We start from the raw sequence: 18,099 nt of genomic DNA on the forward strand, positions 1-18,099 counted from the left end.
CCTGGTTGTGCAGAGTCATGTGGGACAGTCTCTTCTCTTCCTCCTGGCTGTGCAGAGACATGTGGGACAGTCTCTTCTCTTCCTCCTGGTTGTGCAGAGTCATGTGGGACAGTCTCTTCTCTTCCTCCTGGCTGTGCAGAGTCATGTGGGACAGTCTCTTCTCTTCCTCCTGGCTGTGCAGAGTCATGTGGGACAGTCTCTTCTCTTCCTCCTGGCTGTGCAGAGTCATGTGGGACAGTCTCTTCTCTTCCTCCTGGCTGTGCAGAGACATGTGGGACAGTCTCTTCTCTTCCTCCTGGTTGTGCAGAGTCATGTGGGACAGTCTCTTCTCTTCCTCCTGGCTGTGCAGAGTCATGTGGGACAGTCTCTTCTCTTCCTCCTGGCTGTGCAGAGTCATGTGGGACAGTCTCTTCTCTTCCTCCTGGCTCTGCAGAGTCATGTGGGACAGTCTGTCCTCTTCCTCCTGGCTGTGCAGAGTCATGTGGGACAGTCTGTCCTCTTCCTCCTGGCTGTGCAGAGTCATGTGGGACAGTCTGTCCTCTTCCTCCTGGCTGTGCAGAGTCATGTGGGACAGTCTCTTCTCTTCCTCCTGGCTGTGCAGAGACATGTGGGACAGTCTCTTCTCTTCCTCCTGGCTGTGCAGAGACATGTGGGACAGTCTCTTCTCTTCCTCCTGGCTGTGCAGAGTCATGTGGGACAGTCTCTTCTCTTCCTCCTGGCTGTGCAGAGTCATGTGGGACAGTCTCTTCTCTTCCTCCTGGCTGTGCAGAGTCATGTGGGACAGTCTCTTCTCTTCCTCCTGGCTGTGCAGAGTCATGTGGGACAGTCTCTTCTCTTCCTCCTGGCTGTGCAGAGTCATGTGGGACAGTCTCTTCTCTTCCTCCTGGCTGTGCAGAGTCATGTGGGACAGTCTGTCCTCTTCCTCCTGGCTGTGCAGAGTCATGTGGGACAGTCTGTCCTCTTCCTCCTGGTTGTGCAGAGTCATGTGGGACAGTCTCTTCTCTTCCTCCTGGCTGTGCAGAGTCATGTGGGACAGTCTCTTCTCTTCCTCCTGGCTGTGCAGAGTCATGTGGGGCAGTCTCTTCTCTTCCTCCTGGCTGTGCAGAGTCATGTGGGACAGTCTGTCCCTTCCTCCTGGCTGTGCAGAGTCATGTGGGACAGTCTGTCTCTTCCTCCTGGCTGTGCAGAGTCATGTGGGACAGTCTGTCTCTTCCTCCTGGCTGTGCAGAGTCATGTGGGACAGTCTGTCCTCTTCCTCCTGGCTGTGCAGAGTCATGTGGGACAGTCTGTCTCTTCCTCCTGGCTGTGCAGAGTCATGTGGGACAGTCTCTTCACTTCCTCCTGGCTGTGCAGAGTCATGTGGGACAGTCTCTTCACTTCCTCCTGGCTGTGCAGAGTCATGTGGGACAGTCTCTTCTCTTCCTCCTGGCTGTGCAGAGTCATGTGGGACAGTCTGTCCTCTTCCTCCTGGCTGTGCAGAGTCATGTGGGACAGTCTGTCCTCTTCCTCCTGGCTGTGCAGAGTCATGTGGGACAGTCTCTTCTCTTCCTCCTGGCTGTGCAGAGTCATGTGGGACAGTCTGTCCTCTTCCTCCTGGTTGTGCAGAGTCATGTGGGACAGTCTGTCTCTTCCTCCTGGCTGTGCAGAGTCATGTGGGACAGTCTGTCCTCTTCCTCCTGGCTGTGCAGAGTCATGTGGGACAGTCTCTTCTCTTCCTCCTGGCTGTGCAGAGTCATGTGGGACAGTAGGGGGTTAACAGCGCCAGAGTAATTTGGTTCTTGGACACGGTGGCCTCGCCTGCCGGATGCAAGTTTGACTCAAGGGCAAAATCCAGAGTGAAAGCCTCTCATGTTTTTTGACTGGTTGCCAACTCTGCTCTCTCTCTCTCTCTCTCTCTCTCTCCCTCTCTCTTTCCTTCTGCCCTTCTCATCCCTTGCTTTTCTCTCAACTGCTCCCCCTCCCCTCCCTTATGCTCTATTTTGCTCTCTCTCTCTCTCTCTCTCTCTCTCTCTCTCTCTGTTCTGATCCTCTCCCACAGCAAAGTCAGTGGTGACATAAAGCAGGTCTCATGTCCCTCTGAACCCGCGGGCCGGTCTCGATCAGAACCGTGTCATCTTTTTGCGAAGGATTTGGATGGTAAGACTCTCCAGAAGGCAGCATAAATCTGCAGCAGGCAGTCATATAAGGCACAGAAACAGAGAGGAGAGTGGGCCCTGACGTGAGCCCAGCAAAATGTCTGACATGAAGTTTAAGACACAGCTTTCATGCCTTTTGTCTTTTGCCTGATTGAATGTATTCTTTTGATTATTTTCTTTCTTTCTTTTCATGATCTTAAAGCCATTTGGATCTAAAGGCTTATGCTTCAAAGCAAGAATTTCCCAGCCTCAACAAGGGGATCCTCCAAATGGTTTAGAACATTTTTTGTTGTTGTCTATTGCCACACTGGCTGGTGCATCCAAAACTTCACCAGCCGTTTTCACTATTTTATAGCCAACTAGATTATGACAATAACTAGGAACCCCCAGAGATGGTTGTTTACCTGCCTAAAGTGGTCGGTAGAGTGGACAAACTTATCATCCATGGCTAAAAGGTGCCAGCATGTGGCTAGTGGCTGGTGTTAACTTCCTACACATGAATCCTGGAAGGTAGACCCTTTTGTCAGCTGTTTGGTTCCCATCGCTCTCTGTACATTTCTGTCGTGTTTTGCGTGTCCTCTGCATAAATCCAGGGTGGCCCATCTCAGAGTCACCGTGACTCACACAGGACTCTGCGGATTGCAGACTGACAGGTTAGGAAACCACATACAGCAAATGCCTCGAGGCAGGGAACACAAAGTCAACTCACGTCTCCTCAGGCAAGTCGGTTAGCCAGCCAGCCAGCATCCTGCGGAAGCGTGCAGCATGAGAAAGAGCAAGACAAAAAAATCGAGCTTTGAAGAAATGAGATGGTAGATATTTCATCGACGGTGTGGAGGGGAAAAACGGAGTCATTGTGCTCGGTGTCATGACCCCGGTCTTTCCGATCATGTTTCTCTTGTTTTGGAAGGATTGTGTGAAGCAAAAGTAGATCCTGATTCACCCCACGCCATGTCGAGGCTTGGATCTAAGAATAACACACCTGAATTTGCGGGGGCGTCCGTTTGTAAACAGTTTGTGAGACGTAGCTGTGAGCGAGCGGGTCGGAGGCGTCAGTTTGTAAACAGTTTGTGAGACGTAGCTGTGAGCGAGCGGGTCGGGGGCGTCAGTTTGTAAACAGTTTGTGAGACGTAGCTGTGAGCGAGCGGGTCGGGGGCGTCAGTTTGTAAACAGTTTGTGAGACGTAGCTGTGAGCGAGCGGGTCGGAGGCGTCAGTTTGTAAACAGTTTGTGAGACGTAGCTGTGAGCGAGCGGGTCGGGGGCGTCAGTTTGTAAACAGTTTGTGAGACGTAGCTGTGAGCGAGCGGGTCGGGCGTCAGTTTGTAAACAGTTTGTGAGACGTAGCTGTGAGCGAGCGGGTCGGAGGCGTCAGTTTGTAAACAGTTTGTGAGACGTAGCTGTGAGCGAGCGGGTCGGAGGCGTCAGTTTGTAAACAGTTTGTGAGACGTAGCTGTGAGCGAGCGGGTCGGGGGCGTCAGTTTGTAAACAGTTTGTGAGACGTAGCTGTGAGCGAGCGGGTCGGAGGCGTCAGTTTGTAAACAGTTTGTGAGACGTAGCTGTGAGCGAGCGGGTCGGAGGCGTCAGTTTGTAAACAGTTTGTGAGACGTAGCTGTGAGCGAGCGGGTCGGGGGCGTCAGTTTGTAAACAGTTTGTGAGACGTAGCTGTGAGCGAGCGGGTCGGAGGCGTCAGTTTGTAAACAGTTTGTGAGAAGTAGCTGTGAGCGAGCGGGTCGGAGGCGTCAGTTTGTAAACAGTTTGTGAGACGTAGCTGTGAGCGAGCGGGTCGGAGGCGTCAGTTTGTAAACAGTTTGTGAGACGTAGCTGTGAGCGAGCGGGTCGGAGGCGTCAGTTTGTAAACAGTTTGTGAGACGTAGCTGTGAGCGAGCGGGTCGGAGGCGTCAGTTTGTAAACAGTTTGTGAGACGTAGCTGTGAGCGAGCGGGTCGGAGGCGTCAGTTTGTAAACAGTTTGTGAGACGTAGCTGTGAGCGAGCGGGTCGGAGGCGTCAGTTTGTAAACAGTTTGTGAGACGTAGCTGTGAGCGAGCGGGTCGGGGGCGTCAGTTTGTAAACAGTTTGTGAGACGTAGCTGTGAGCGAGCGGGTCGGAGGCGTCAGTTTGTAAACAGTTTGTGAGACGTAGCTGTGAGCGAGCGGGTCGGAGGCGTCAGTTTGTAAACAGTTTGTGAGACGTAGCTGTGAGCGAGCGGGTCGGAGGCGTCAGTTTGTAAACAGTTTGTGAGACGTAGCTGTGAGCGAGCGGGTCGGAGGCGTCAGTTTGTAAACAGTTTGTGAGACGTAGCTGTGAGCGAGCGGGTCGGAGGCGTCAGTTTGTAAACAGTTTGTGAGACGTAGCTGTGAGCGAGCGGGTCGGAGGCGTCAGTTTGTAAACAGTTTGTGAGACGTAGCTGTGAGCGAGCGGGTCGGGGGCGTCAGTTTGTAAACAGTTTGTGAGACGTAGCTGTGAGCGAGCGGGTCGGAGGCGTCAGTTTGTAAACAGTTTGTGAGACGTAGCTGTGAGCGAGCGGGTCGGAGGCGTCAGTTTGTAAACAGTTTGTGAGACGTAGCTGTGAGCGAGCGGGTCGGAGGCGTCAGTTTGTAAACAGTTTGTGAGACGTAGCTGTGAGCGAGCGGGTCGGAGGCGTCAGTTTGTAAACAGTTTGTGAGACGTAGCTGTGAGCGAGCGGGTCGGGGGCGTCAGTTTGTAAACAGTTTGTGAGACGTAGCTGTGAGCGAGCGGGTCGGAGGCGTCAGTTTGTAAACAGTTTGTGAGACGTAGCTGTGAGCGAGCGGGTCGGGGTCGTCAGTTTGTAAACAGTTTGTGAGACGTAGCTGTGAGCGAGCGGGTCGGAGGCGTCAGTTTGTAAACAGTTTGTGAGACGTAGCTGTGAGCGAGCGGGTCGGAGGCGTCAGTTTGTAAACAGTTTGTGAGACGTAGCTGTGAGCGAGCGGGTCGGAGGCGTCAGTTTGTAAACAGTTTGTGAGACGTAGCTGTGAGCGAGCGGGTCGGAGGCGTCAGTTTGTAAACAGTTTGTGAGACGTAGCTGTGAGCGAGCGGGTCGGATTGAAGCCGGCCAAGAATGCGTTGCGGCAACAACAACAACGCTCCGAGGGAGAAGATTCCTGGCATTCCTCACTGGTTAGGGAGAGGTACCGGCCTTCGCAGATAGGAAGTCGTCTGTCATTAGGGGGTAATCACTTCTTGAGGAGGATCGCAATGCCTGGAATGATTACTGTTGTTATCGGCAGTGAAACCTGGCGCAGAGAGAGAGCGGATGAGTTTGTTTTTTCTCTCTCTTTTCTCTCTTTGTGTGTTTTGATCAGCTTGACTGATTGGACGTAGGCCCCCGCGCTTGTTTTTCTGACTCGAATGAAAATGTTCTCACTCGCACTCTTGGCAATTTCATTTCCATTTTTTGTTAAAGCAAAGTACTGGAACGCACTCACTCAGTGTTCGTCCAATGTTCACTTCTAGCTTGTTGGTATTTCTTACCTAGGGGCCATTTCTAATGACTAATGGCTCATGCGTAATGATGCCTATCATTTGAGTGGTGCAGCAAGGTGGAGGAATCCCTCATGCACCTCAAGCTTTTTCACATCAAGGCAGAGATGCTCACAAGTCATTTTTTACAAGTCCAAGTCAACTCTCAAGTCTTAGAGCTAGAGTCCAAGTCAAGTCTCAAGTCTTAGAGCTAGAGTCCAAGTCAAGTCTCAAGTCTTAGAGCTAGAGTCCAAGTCAAGTCTCAAGTCTTAGAGCTAGAGTCCAAGTCAAGTCTCAAGTCTTAGAGCTAGAGTCCAAGTCAAGTCTCAAGTCTTAGAGCTATAGCCCAAGTCAGGTCTCTAAGTCTTTGTTCTTCACAAGTCCAAGTCAAGTCTCAAGTCTCTTATGGATGAGCGTTCTATCATCTGCTGGATGCCATCCAGTCTGCTTAGAACACTGCATAGCTAAAACTAAGGAATTCAAAGCATTTACTATATTATCCTTACTCCTTTATCTTTTAGCATACAATAGGATTTATTAGATGACATTATTAGTAGACCTCTTTAATGTTAATACACACAAAAATAAAGATTGTTCACAAGTCCCAAATCTCAAGTCCAAGTCTCCATCTCTGCATCAAGCACCCCGAAACTGACACACATTAGACCACCATGGACCCCCCATTTTATACGATCTTCTGCCAGGGTCCCCCATCTGATCAGATGTTTGCTTTTAGATGTTTTATTGCAGTGTATGAAAATGACCAAAATAGTCATACATTCTGTCATTGTGTTACTTATGGATGGATTTATAGTGCAAATAAATGATTCCCCCCTTTTTGCCGGGGACCACCCTGGAAACCCCCTCAAGGAACGCTGGGGGGTCCCCGGACACCACTTTGAGAACCACTGCTCTAGGAAAACTGGTGGGTCCTGTCTTCCCACACCACTTTTCAGTATTTGCTTGTGTGGTTTTGTGCCTGTAGAACTTTCAACTGGGTCGGCCGGGTCCCGTGGTCGCCCGGGTCTCGTGGTCGCCCGGGTCTCGTGGTCCAGCTGTTTTTGTGCTCTCCTCCCCCCCTTCCCCCCTCCTCTCTCGCCTGCTGCCACTCGCGCCGAGACTTCAGGTGGAATGATGCCGTTAGGAAAAGAGCCCGTCAACGCTTGACTTCAGGTGGAATGATGCCGTTACGAAAAGAGGCCGTCAACGCTCGCCCGACATGCCAAGCCAAGTATTTGTCTTTCAGCCCCCCCCCCCCCCCCCCCTCATCCCCCCACTCCAGCCACCCCCCACCCGGCGTCCCCCTCCCCTCCTGCCTCCACCCCCGGATCCTTGAGAACAGGAAGTGTATCTTGTTAAGTGATGGATGGCCCCCTGCTCTCGCTGAGAGGAAAGAGGGGGGGGGGGGGGGAGGCCTTTCTTTGCCTCCAGGCCAGTCAGATGAGTTTAGCAGTCTCAAAGCTGAGGCTCGGCTCGGAAACCCTTGGAGCCCGAGCGGCTGGAAGCTTCGGGCACCTCTTCATTAGGCGTGCAGAGAGAGAATTAACGGCCGATAAAGCTAGCGGGCGACCGCTACTAGGAAGAACAAAACAACGATAACACCAGCAAAAACGGCGCTGCTGACATTAAATGCTGCAAAAGAATGTTTCGTGGAGTTGTGCGTTTTTCGTGCACGTGTGCTGCTTGCATGCATGCTTGCGTATGAACGTTTGTTTGTGTGTGTGTGTGTGCGTGCGTGCGTGTGTGCGTGCGTGTGTGTGTGTGTGTGTGCATGTGTGTGTTTGTCTGTGTGTCTTTTTTTTAGCCAGGGGTCAGCAGGTTTGCATTGGCATGCAGCCGCCAGATACTTCCAGGGAGAGCAACTCAGGAAGTGTCCCTGGCACGTCCACACAGCATAGTGGAATACACACCGCCGCGACTTGCCCGACCTGTGGCGACAAACTGCCCCACCCCACCCCACCCCTTCCCTTACCCACCCCTTCCCTTACCCCACCACCCTGTGGGAAGAACGGTGCCGAAGAAGCAACCCTGACATGTTTTGTTTTTTTTGTTCCAGGTCTTGTGAAGTTCTCCATCCCCCCCCCCCCCCACCACCGTCACGTGAACCTTTGTTACTTATCTCGTGGTGCCACGGCCTTCAGACCCGGCCCATCTTCCCAGCGCGTCTCCCTCCCAGCCTTTGAATCACACAGTGACGTTATTCCTCTCTGTCCATTTATAACCGTTGGCTCGTCGTCCACAGCCAGAGTGGAAGAATCTAGGGAGGTGGTGAAGCGAAAAAGAACATTTCCTCTCATGATCCACTGCTCCTTTGTCAGCCGCGGCTCTGTTGTGGTTACCTCAGGATAGCTACCTGTGTTTGTCTCCACTTTCCATCCTCTCATGTTCCACACACAGGGATGGGATCAGGAACACACACAAGTGGGCACGGGGGGGAAAAGGCAGGAAAACCGTTATCGCCCATTTGACATGAATGAGAGTAGTTTGGCCAGGGAAAAAAAAAACCCCGAAAAAACCTCAAAAGAACTTGCTTCCCTGCACATTTTGAAAGCAGATGGACGTAAGGTGTGACATCACTTAGGCCATTTGGTGCACGCTTTTATCCAAGGTGCCTAGTAGTAGTAATAGTTTTATGGATGTCTCCAGTGGGAAACAAACCCAGAAGTGGGATGTAACAAAGAAAGAAATACTAAGTTACTGTACTTGAAAGCAGCTACGGGGAATGTTTCACTGACTATGAACACATACCGATGTCTCTCATCTTACCTACAGCGCACAGCGGGACTTCCTGTGTTCACGTCCGTGTGAAACCGGTTGTCATTTTTATTCCGTCCGGCGAATGAACCAAATGAATGAACCAGGGGGGGGAGTCTCGATGTTCAGACAGGCTCGGAGAAGCCGTGGCTGGCCTGTCGCAGCTCGGCCCACCCGCACAGCAGGAGGAGACCTGGCCTTCACTAAATGCAGTCTCCAGAACACTACCGCTTTTATCCACAGGGGCTGCTAAAATCAACACAAAATGGAAAGAGTTTTTCTTTCACTTTTCCTCACTACATTTCAAAATAGATATCTGTACTTTCTGCTCACTACTACATTTTCCGCATCAGACAGCTTCCATCCCGGAAGCAGCTGATCGAGTGCCAAATGCGATTGAGCAACATGAGCGTGGTGCCCCACCCACGGAGCAGAGCAGGCCCACATACTGTTCAGTGTATGTGTATATAGAGGAAGCAGCCTGAAAGGTACCTGGTGCAGGCAGACTAGCTGGAATGGCTAAGTGCTAACTGTGTAAACAAGAGTGTGAAGGCTGCTGGTCCGGCCCCTCAAAGCTGCACTGATTGTTCCTGACATGACCTCCTGCACGGCCTGCGTCTGTCTGTTTGTCTGTGTGTCTGTCTCTCTGTCTGTCTCTCTGTGTGTCTGTCTGTCTGTCTCTCTGTCTGTCTGTGTGTCTGTCTCTCTGTCTGTCTGTGTGTGTGTCTGTCTGTCTGTCTCTCTGTCTGTCTCTCTGTCTGTGTGTCTGTCTGTCTCTCTGTCTGTCTGTCTGTCTGTCTGTCTCTCTCTCTGTCTGTGTCTGTCTGTCTGTGTGTGTGTGTGTGTGTGTGTGTGTGTGTGTGTGTGTGTGTGTGTGTGTGTGTGTGTGTGTGTGTCTGTTGCCTCTGCTGCGTTTCACATTATCGATATGTCTTGTAAATTAAAATTATGTTTCATGTGTACTGTGGGGAAGTTTTGTGCACCATACTTTTTTAAAGTCATGTTGAACTATGCTAGTACCGTGGGTTGTGCAGCTTCCTGAATATAACCCCTAAATGGGTGATTCTGCGCCGGTAGAGGAGATTGGAGAATTGCGTCTTATTCTCTCGTCATTCACTGCCATTGTATGGGGGAACAGGTCTTCTAGCACATAAACAAACGGCAACAACGCCGATTGCGACAATATATAAGAAGAAGAAAATAGTAATGTTGTTGAATAGTCATTAGGTGAATCACGTTCTTTCTGTTTATTAAACTTTTCACTTTGAAGAAGTGGAACACCGAAATCCAGTCAGAGGAAACTTATGCCGATGGAACCAAGAAAATAGCAATCAATAACAAATCGTGTCTCACTCACTGCTTTGTGTCTATTTACAATTATTGGTAAAGCTACTATTTGCTTTGTTCGATCGGCATGGATACACAACCCAAAGCACCCCACAGCCTGGCTGAAAAGAGCTAATGGAGACAAGGCGTGTCTGTCTGTCTGTTCATCTGCCTGTCTGTCTGTCTGTCTGTTCATCTGCCTGTCTGTGTCTGTCTGCCTGTCTGTCTGTCTGTTCATCTGCCTGTCTGTGTGTCTGTCTGCCTGTCTGTCTGTTCATCTGTCTGTCTGCCTCTCTGTCTATCTGTCTGTCTGTCTGTCTGCCTCTCTGTCTGTTCATCTGCCTGTCTGTCTGCCTGTTCATCTGTCTGTTCAGCTGCCTCTCTGTCTGTCTGTCTGTCTGTCTGTTCATCTGCCTGTCTGCCTCTCTGTCTGTCTGCCTGTTCATGTGTCTGTCTGTCTGTCTGTCTCTCTGTTCATCTGCCTGTCTGCCTCTCTGTCTGTCTGTCTGTTCATCTGCCTGTCTGTCTGTCTGTTCATCTGCCTGTCTGTCTGCCTGTCTGCCTGTCTGTCTGTCTGTCTGTCTGTCTGCCTGTTTGTCTGCCTGTCTGTGTGTGTTGGAGAGGCGCCTGCCACTTAATGACATCTGACAAGCGAGTGTTTTGGGGTCATGTGATCTGTAGGAAGTGTTTTGGGGTCATGGAGATGTGATCTGTAGGAAGTGGAGGGCTGCATCAGATAACGTCAACATCGTCTCCACGCCGACTGCTGCAAGTGGAAAACTTACATTTCACGTTGTGCAATTGAGGCTCATACTGCTATCTAGAGTGACACACTGAATGCATGAGAACATCAAGCTTCACTTTCTACATCACCAATATAACAAGCAGCTCAGTGAAGAGGTCAAAGGTCAGAGCCATAGTGTCTTGACACTATTCTTGTCAAAATGAAGTGTCGGGAAAATAATTCCTACTATAAAACTCTCTGTCCTTCTATCCATTTTTCTCCTCAACGGGTTGGCCATTGGTATAGGCAGCGACTGACGAAGCTGATTTTTCCATTTTCCTGTTTAGCATTTTTGACAAGCCTTGAATACATCATGGGATACGAATACATCCCCGGAAGTCTGTCGTAGTTGTGGCACGCATCCCCGGGTATGGACTAGTGAGAAGTCAGAGCTAAAGGGATTTATTTTTATTTTTTAGATCAAGATAAAAGCACATTCAAGCGAGCATGGGAAGAATTGATGGGAGATGGGATACAGATGAAACATTTTTTTACATCTTTTTCAGATTGTGGAATTATATTTGTTTTGAAATGGCACTTGTCCCCGTCTCTAATTTAAGCCACCCTACTTTTTTGTGCGAGGATGCAATCCCAGTTTCAATGTTCAAGTTTCAGTTTTATGTAATCATTTCCCATTAAAAATACTTGCATTTCCATGCCCACTCACCTCAAATGTGTCTTGCGAGAAGGCACGATGGAAGCTTGCGTGTTGATCTCACAGCAGAGACAATGCTATACATCATTCAGTAAGCCTTGATTGACGCACTTTGGGTTTGATTGTGATTCATATATTTGTAAATCCTTGATCTCATGGCAAAAAAGCTAACTGTCTCTCCTCTTGTGTTGTGCAGGCTCTGATGCGCCCGGGTCGTCTTGACAGTATCGTCTACGTTCCTCTCCCAGACGCCCCGACGCGACGCGAGATCTTCTCCCTGCAGTTCCGCAGCATGCCCGTGGCTGAAGAGGTGCACGTGGACCACCTGGTGACTCAGACCAACAAGTATTCTGGAGCAGAGGTGAGATTCATGTACGCTGTGATTTCAGGCCTTTCGCTCACAGTCTTATCTGCAGCCATTTAGAAGGAGCCAAAACAACACATTCTCACTCCCAACTCGTCAAATACTGACGTTTGGTCAGGACCGCCCTTGGCGTCACTTGTTAACATACATCAGTATTTGCCGGGTCAAAGCCACAGAACTCGTAGAATATATGACACAAATATTCCTGAGTGTTGCACAAATAAGGTCTTCAATCAGAAGTTTTGTCTCCGTGGCCGATGCTCTTATCCAGAGACTTACAATGAAATAAACTTGAAATGACCATGATTACTAAATGGTCAAAGCCTTGACAACGGATGTAACAGATTGCCCTGATCGTGTGTAATAGAGAAGTTCTAGGTAAGGAGATTCATCAAAGATTATTTTATGATGGACCGTAAGAAGGGAAACAAATGTAACTTCTAATCTGAGGATCCTGATAAATCCCGGTAATGAAAACTGAGAGCGGACTTGGATTAACTTGCCAGCAAAGTGGATGGGAGGCATGGAGCAGAACAGTCTTCATGGTTGGACACTCTAAATACCAGCTTGGACCGGCTGCTAGGATCACGCCAACACAAACTCTCCTAACACGAGCCCCCGGGAAGTCAAGTCACCACGTGGAAATGTCAGTACCCAACAGAAAAGGACCCCATTGTTGTTGTTCTGTCATCTTAGAGCCCGTTTTTTAATGATTACATTTTTTTTTTTTTTTCCAGAGAAAGGTTTTTGCAGCGTGTGAACTCATAGCCTTTCATGTTCTCATATATTTTGTGTGCGTGTGTTGAAAGATTTGCTGTGCACACATGCTCTTTTTCAGCACGTACATATAAAACTGCCAACGGTCACACGCCCACATCTTGAACCACGGGCTTCTCCTCCTACCTCCTAAGCAAGACGTTGGAGAAGATGCGTGGGAACCGAGATGTGACTGCGCCGTCGCCACGATGTCTGTGTCGTGTCTGTACTGTGTCACGGACCCTCTCTCCTCGTGATCTCATGGCGGACCCGAGAGGAAACGCACAAACGCTCCTTTGTGTGACAGACTTGTCTGCTGGCGTTAGTCTGCCGCGTGATTCACATTGTCTTGACAGAGTCACTGCCGCCGTCCTTCAGTCAACAACAAGGTTTCAGGATCACAGGCTCCAAGCAGCCTTTTTTCACATCAACCACCCCGATTGTAGCCATGGACCCCCATTAGATGAAACGTTATCCCTTTGGCTCCAAATCTGAGAATACTGTTATTGTTAGATAGGATTTTGTCATTCTTCTATATTCTCTAATTGTGTTGACTTCTTGTCAAGGAAATAATGGTGAAGTTGAATAATTCATCATCTGCTGTGGACCCTCTGGAACCCCCTCAAAGACCCCTGGTGCTCCTTGAACCCCACGTTGAGAACCACTGGCTTAAATAATTTGTGTACCGCGTTAAAAAAATAATACACTATCTTTTGGCAAATACGCTCTTTTATCAACTTCGCTTTGTGCAACGAGACATTTGGTCGTATTTCTGTCTGTGTGTTTCAAACACTCTTATGAAGACTCTCTTCAGATGACCCTCCGCTGGCTCTGGCAAGCACATTTTCTCTCTATCTCTCTCTCGTGTCTTTGTCGGGGACATCATGTTCGTCCCTGACCTTCAGCGTGACTCATAGTTCATAGACCATTTGACGCACAAACCAGGCACGCAAGATCTCTACAGTATATCTTTTGTCCTGATTGTAAATCTCCGCGCGATATTTTGACTTCAAGGGTTGCGTACATGATAGAAATGTCATGCTGGCCTTCTGACAGGCTCAGAAAACAAGCGTTTTTTTTTGTAAGCGAATCAGAGGCTATAGCGTGCCTTGGCAGGCTGTGAGAAACACAGATCTCATTGTTGTCTCCCGTCACGCTTTCTAGTGTGACATGTTTGCGAGGACTGTTCTGTGTCCGTGACGCTGTTTTGCCTGAGATAGTGCCGCAGACAGCTTGGTTGTGGAGAAACTGTTTTGATCTAGAAGGCAGAATGTTTCTTAACATTTAGAACAGTGAGTCTCACACTTTTTCATATCAAGGACCCCTCATTTAGTCCACATTAGAGCCACACACGCACCCATTTGATGAGACTTTGTCTCTGACCCAAATCTGAGAATATATTTTTATTGTTAATTTGTTTTATTGTTAATTCCATGTCTGTATTTTAGGTAGAGCGATAACAGAGAAACTATGGTGAAAACAGTCGTACTTCTTCATTCTCGAACTGCGTTAACTTCTTGTAAAATAAATAATGTTGATGCTTAACACTTCATCAATTTGCTGGGGACCCCCTGGATCCTGCTCAAGGACCACTGGTGTTGAGAACCACTGATTTAGGAAAACACACACACACACACACACACACACAGATATTCCCACCAACTTCCCTCTCAACAAGCTCTGAAAACATTTATTTTTTAAATCTGTTGCTTCAGTTTGATGAGGACAGAGAAGTGTCAAGGTGTTTTGCATTGTGATCCTGCTGAGGTCAGTTGGAGGTTGCCTATAGGTGCCTCCTCATATCCTGAAAGTAGACGCGCTCTGTGGCTGATTCCTGACGAGGCAGCAGCCCCCAGCCTAAAGCAGGCGTATACACCTGGAGGAGGTATGCAGTTGGAAACCAATCCCCCCGCTATCAGGTGTTGCGCTTGACATCGGGGTTTATGCCCGGGATAGAGTCTCCACTGTGGAATGGAGGTTTGCACTCACTTGCCGCTCAGTTCCCGAAAGCCTGCGAGAAAAATAAATAAATAAATCACAGTTGAGATAAGAGTTCAGAGATGGAAAGAAAGCTAAGGTTGTATCTGTATTCATTATCCATACTATAATATACTGTGCTACAGCATCAGAGTAGGATTGGATGAAACTCAGACATTTGCTTTGACCAGTATTCTATAGCAGTGGTTCTCAACGTGGGGCCGGGGGACCACCAGGGGTCCTTGAGGAAGTTCCAGGTGGTCCCTAGCAAATTGATGAAGTGTTAATTTATAAGAACTTAACACAACTAGATAATGTAGAAGAATGACTGTTTTGAGCAGAGTAGAATACAGAGAGGTCCTGGAATTCTGGACAAAATCACATTTGACAAGACTCAGATTTGAGTCCCAGAGACAAATTCTCATTAAATTGGGGTCTGTGGCCCCAATGCACACTAAATTACAGGTCCTTGATATGAAAAAGTTTGAGAATCGCTTTTCTATAGTGTACTATGCTATATGCTTTCCTATGCTAGACCATTATGCAAACTTTATGATACTGTATATAATATTGTGCCCACTGCCCCTGAGCCTTACCAGGTAGGCTATTATGTAACAACCGTTTTATAAAAGCAATAAGCCCCGTGAGGCTGTGATTTACAGTGATTTTGCAACAGCTACGAGGTGTTTAAGGCACGTCATCAAAGCATAAACCTTTCGATCTAAATGGTTTTAGGATATTGAAAAACATAGTGCATTCAATTAGGTCCAAACTTTTGGACCTGAAAAAATATTTTTCAGCTTGTGACAAGCGAATGTCCTCTCTTGGTCCCCTGGCGGTGTCTCTGCCCCCAGGTTGAGAACCCACTATACTAGAGGGAACGAGTCCCACAAGCTTAGGGCCTATGTCCACCGGCTGCGGTACGGCTCCGTGCAGCTGCCTGAACAGATCCACACCCATATACAGTACTCTGTCAGCCGCATGCAGGATCAGACAACGGCACGGTGGCTCAGTGGTTAGCACTGTTGCCTCATAGCAAGAAGGTCCCGGGTTCGAACCCCGGTCCGTCCCAGGTACTTTCCGTGGGGAGTTTGCATGTCCTCCCCGTGTTCGTGTGGGTTTCCTCCGGGTGCTCCGCTTTCCTCCCACCACCAAAAGACATGTATGTTAGGGTTAATACTCCTCTCAGTGCCCCCTGACCAAGGCACTGGCAAAAGAACTGGAGTTGGTCCCCGGGCGCCGCACTGTGGCTGCCCACTGCTCCTAGTTCTAGCAAGGTTCCTCGTAGAGGATGGGTCAAATGCAGAAGATGAATTTCCCATGGGGATAAATGAAGGATAACTGAACTTAACAAAAATAGAACAGATGCGTATTTTTTTCCCTACCGTGTATGTCCATCTATTAACATGGGCAAGAACAACGGTACCAGATCCGCACGGAGCCGTACCGCATCTGGTGGACATTGGGGTTTTAGTGTGGGCACAGAGAGCAGCGATGTCTCGGCCTGGCGGGGGTGCTGCTGAGCGGGGTATATTTGACTTGGCGTGGTCGGGCACTGCAGCCGGCCGCGGGCATCGGTCAGCTGCACGTCAAGGGCCAGACCAGGGGCCCTCGTAAATCAGCCCGGGACACTTATTGGACCCGAAGGCCCCTGGGCAGAATCCAGTTTCACTCTCTGTGCACACACTCTGTCACACACACTCTGCCTCTTTCTCCGTCTCAGACATTCTCACTTTTTTTTGCATCACTCATATCTCTCTCTCTCTCTTCTCTCATCACATCCTCTCTCCCAACTCGTCAAATACTCGCACCTGTCAAAATGAGCCCTTGCTTGGCGTCACTTCTTAACGCACTGGATACGCCTTTTCCATCACTTTTCCATGCAACGAGACCATGTAGCGAACAACTTGTGTTACGGTTCTGGTTAGACAACTAAAACAACTTGGTTAAAGTCGAAGTGAACCGGAGCAGAATGCAAGAGCGTGAGCGTCGGAGACTGAAAACAAATCTTGTCTGAGATGACAGGGTTGAGAGGCGGACCATATAGGGTGTCGATGATTTGATTTGACAATTCTGGGGACTGGCTTTGGCATTGGCCAATCCTGGCGTGTTCCACCCCCAAATCAAGTGGGATTCATTGTGTTGTCGTGCTATGCGAGTGGGATCCGCCAAGTACCAGGCAGCCAGCTGATTCTGTGCGGAACATGTGGACAATCCGATGCATGGGTGCTGCTCACAACTCTGATCAGCACACGCGACTAAGATGATGTATTTCCCTATATATTCTTATTCCATTAACAGAGCATGTGAATTTGAGCATAATGCCAAATTAATAATCCATCCACTTAGAAAGAATTATGGCAAAATACCCAAAAGCCAGATTGTCAACACTTTCTCCCTCTTACTCATCAGAAATATTTGCCTGCACAGGGGTTAAAGTGGGATTTGGCAGGTGATTTTGAAAAGAAAATGCACACGCATTTCACTTCCTACCACCCTCCAAACAATGCACTGCACTTTTCTTTGCAATTAGCTAGATTTAATTCATATTAGCCTGACAGGGTTTGAAAGCTCGCAGGCTGGGGTAGTGGTAGATCACCCAAATCACATTAGTAATGCTGTTACAATGCGTTAGCTCAAATGCTAACCATTTCATGTATGTGTATGGAGTATGCTAATGACATTAGTGCCAAGTTCCAGGATGTATAGTCAAATAAAAACACTGATTTGGGTGGTCTAACCTCGTTTGTTAGTGTATTATTCAAGCTTTCTAGTCAAGTACGATCCATTTGGTAGTTTGTATTTGTCAAAAAAAATGCTCCTGGCGGCCCACCTGCAGTACCTCCACGGCCCACACGTTGGGAATCACTGTTCTAGAGCCTTTGCAGTTGTGTCAAAATTCTCCTGTAAATCACAGAGGTCCCAACAGAGTGTCATCTCTATTCGCTCCACTTTGTGATAGGCTGATGAGACGGGCGTATTTTGGCATCAACATCGTGCCTATAGTGCAGCTTCATCACATTTCTCCTGTTCAAACTGTCAGTTGCTTGTTTGTGTCCTCCCTCTCAGCTATATTCTTAATTTATATTCTGTTTTTCTTCGCTGTATCCTATTACTATTCCCCACGGCGATCAAAGTTTCACCGATCTGATCTCATCTGAAGTAATGATTGATTTACAAACAGACTGACTTGACTCTTAGTATGGAGAGAGGACATGAGGGGATTTGGAGGTGGTCGGGGGGGTTGAGGTGCTTTGGGGAGGGGGAGGGGGGGGTGTAACACCTCAGTCTTGGCAATCTGCCCACCTGAAGCATCCACTTTAATTGCATTCCTGGGAATTGAGACTTGTTTGGGAGGAGAGGAGGTGTGTGTGTGTGTGTGTGGGGAGGGGGGGAGGGGGGGTAGTTGTTGTCAGCTTGGAGCTAGAAGCTTGTTAAAATCACCTCCCTTCCTACCTGCCCCGAGTGACATCTGGTTTCCTCCACCTTTCAACCACACACCTTCCCCCACACACACACACGCGCACACACACACACACACACACACACGCACGCACACACACACACACACACACACACACACACACACACACACACACACACATACAACTCTGTCTGACACACACACACACACACACACACACACACAGATCACACTGGGCCCAAATGGCTGGCGGCTCTGCCTCCTCACCTCTGCCATCAGCCATCCAAACAGAAGCAACACTGGATACTGTAATGGCATGCTGTTGTCACGAAGAAGAGGGGGCTTAACTCTGTGCTGAAGCGAGGTGTGATGCTGCTCCTCTCTTCTTCTCCTCACTGTGTGAGGGAGCTGTGCTGCTGCTCCTCTCCTCTTCTTCTCCTCACTGTG

General features: G+C 48.9%; 1 protein-coding gene across 1 annotated transcript in view; it reads left to right on the forward strand.

Annotated features, from left to right (window-relative positions):
• Positions 1-15,248, forward strand: part of afg2a (AFG2 AAA ATPase homolog A) — a gene marked incomplete at both ends in the record, with an annotated part of 166,113 nt that extends 150,865 nt beyond the window's left edge. The window contains 2 exons of the mRNA XM_083651875.1: positions 11,328-11,503; positions 15,083-15,248. Of these exons, the coding sequence (XP_083508001.1) occupies positions 11,328-11,503; positions 15,083-15,248 (342 nt within the window). The remainder of the gene's footprint in view (positions 1-11,327; positions 11,504-15,082) is intronic.
• Between the last annotated feature and the right edge of the window lie 2,851 nt (positions 15,249-18,099).

Source organism: Poromitra crassiceps (assembly GCF_964638095.1).
Source record: "Poromitra crassiceps genome assembly, chromosome: 15".
Classification (NCBI taxonomy): Eukaryota; Metazoa; Chordata; class Actinopteri; order Beryciformes; family Melamphaidae; genus Poromitra; species Poromitra crassiceps.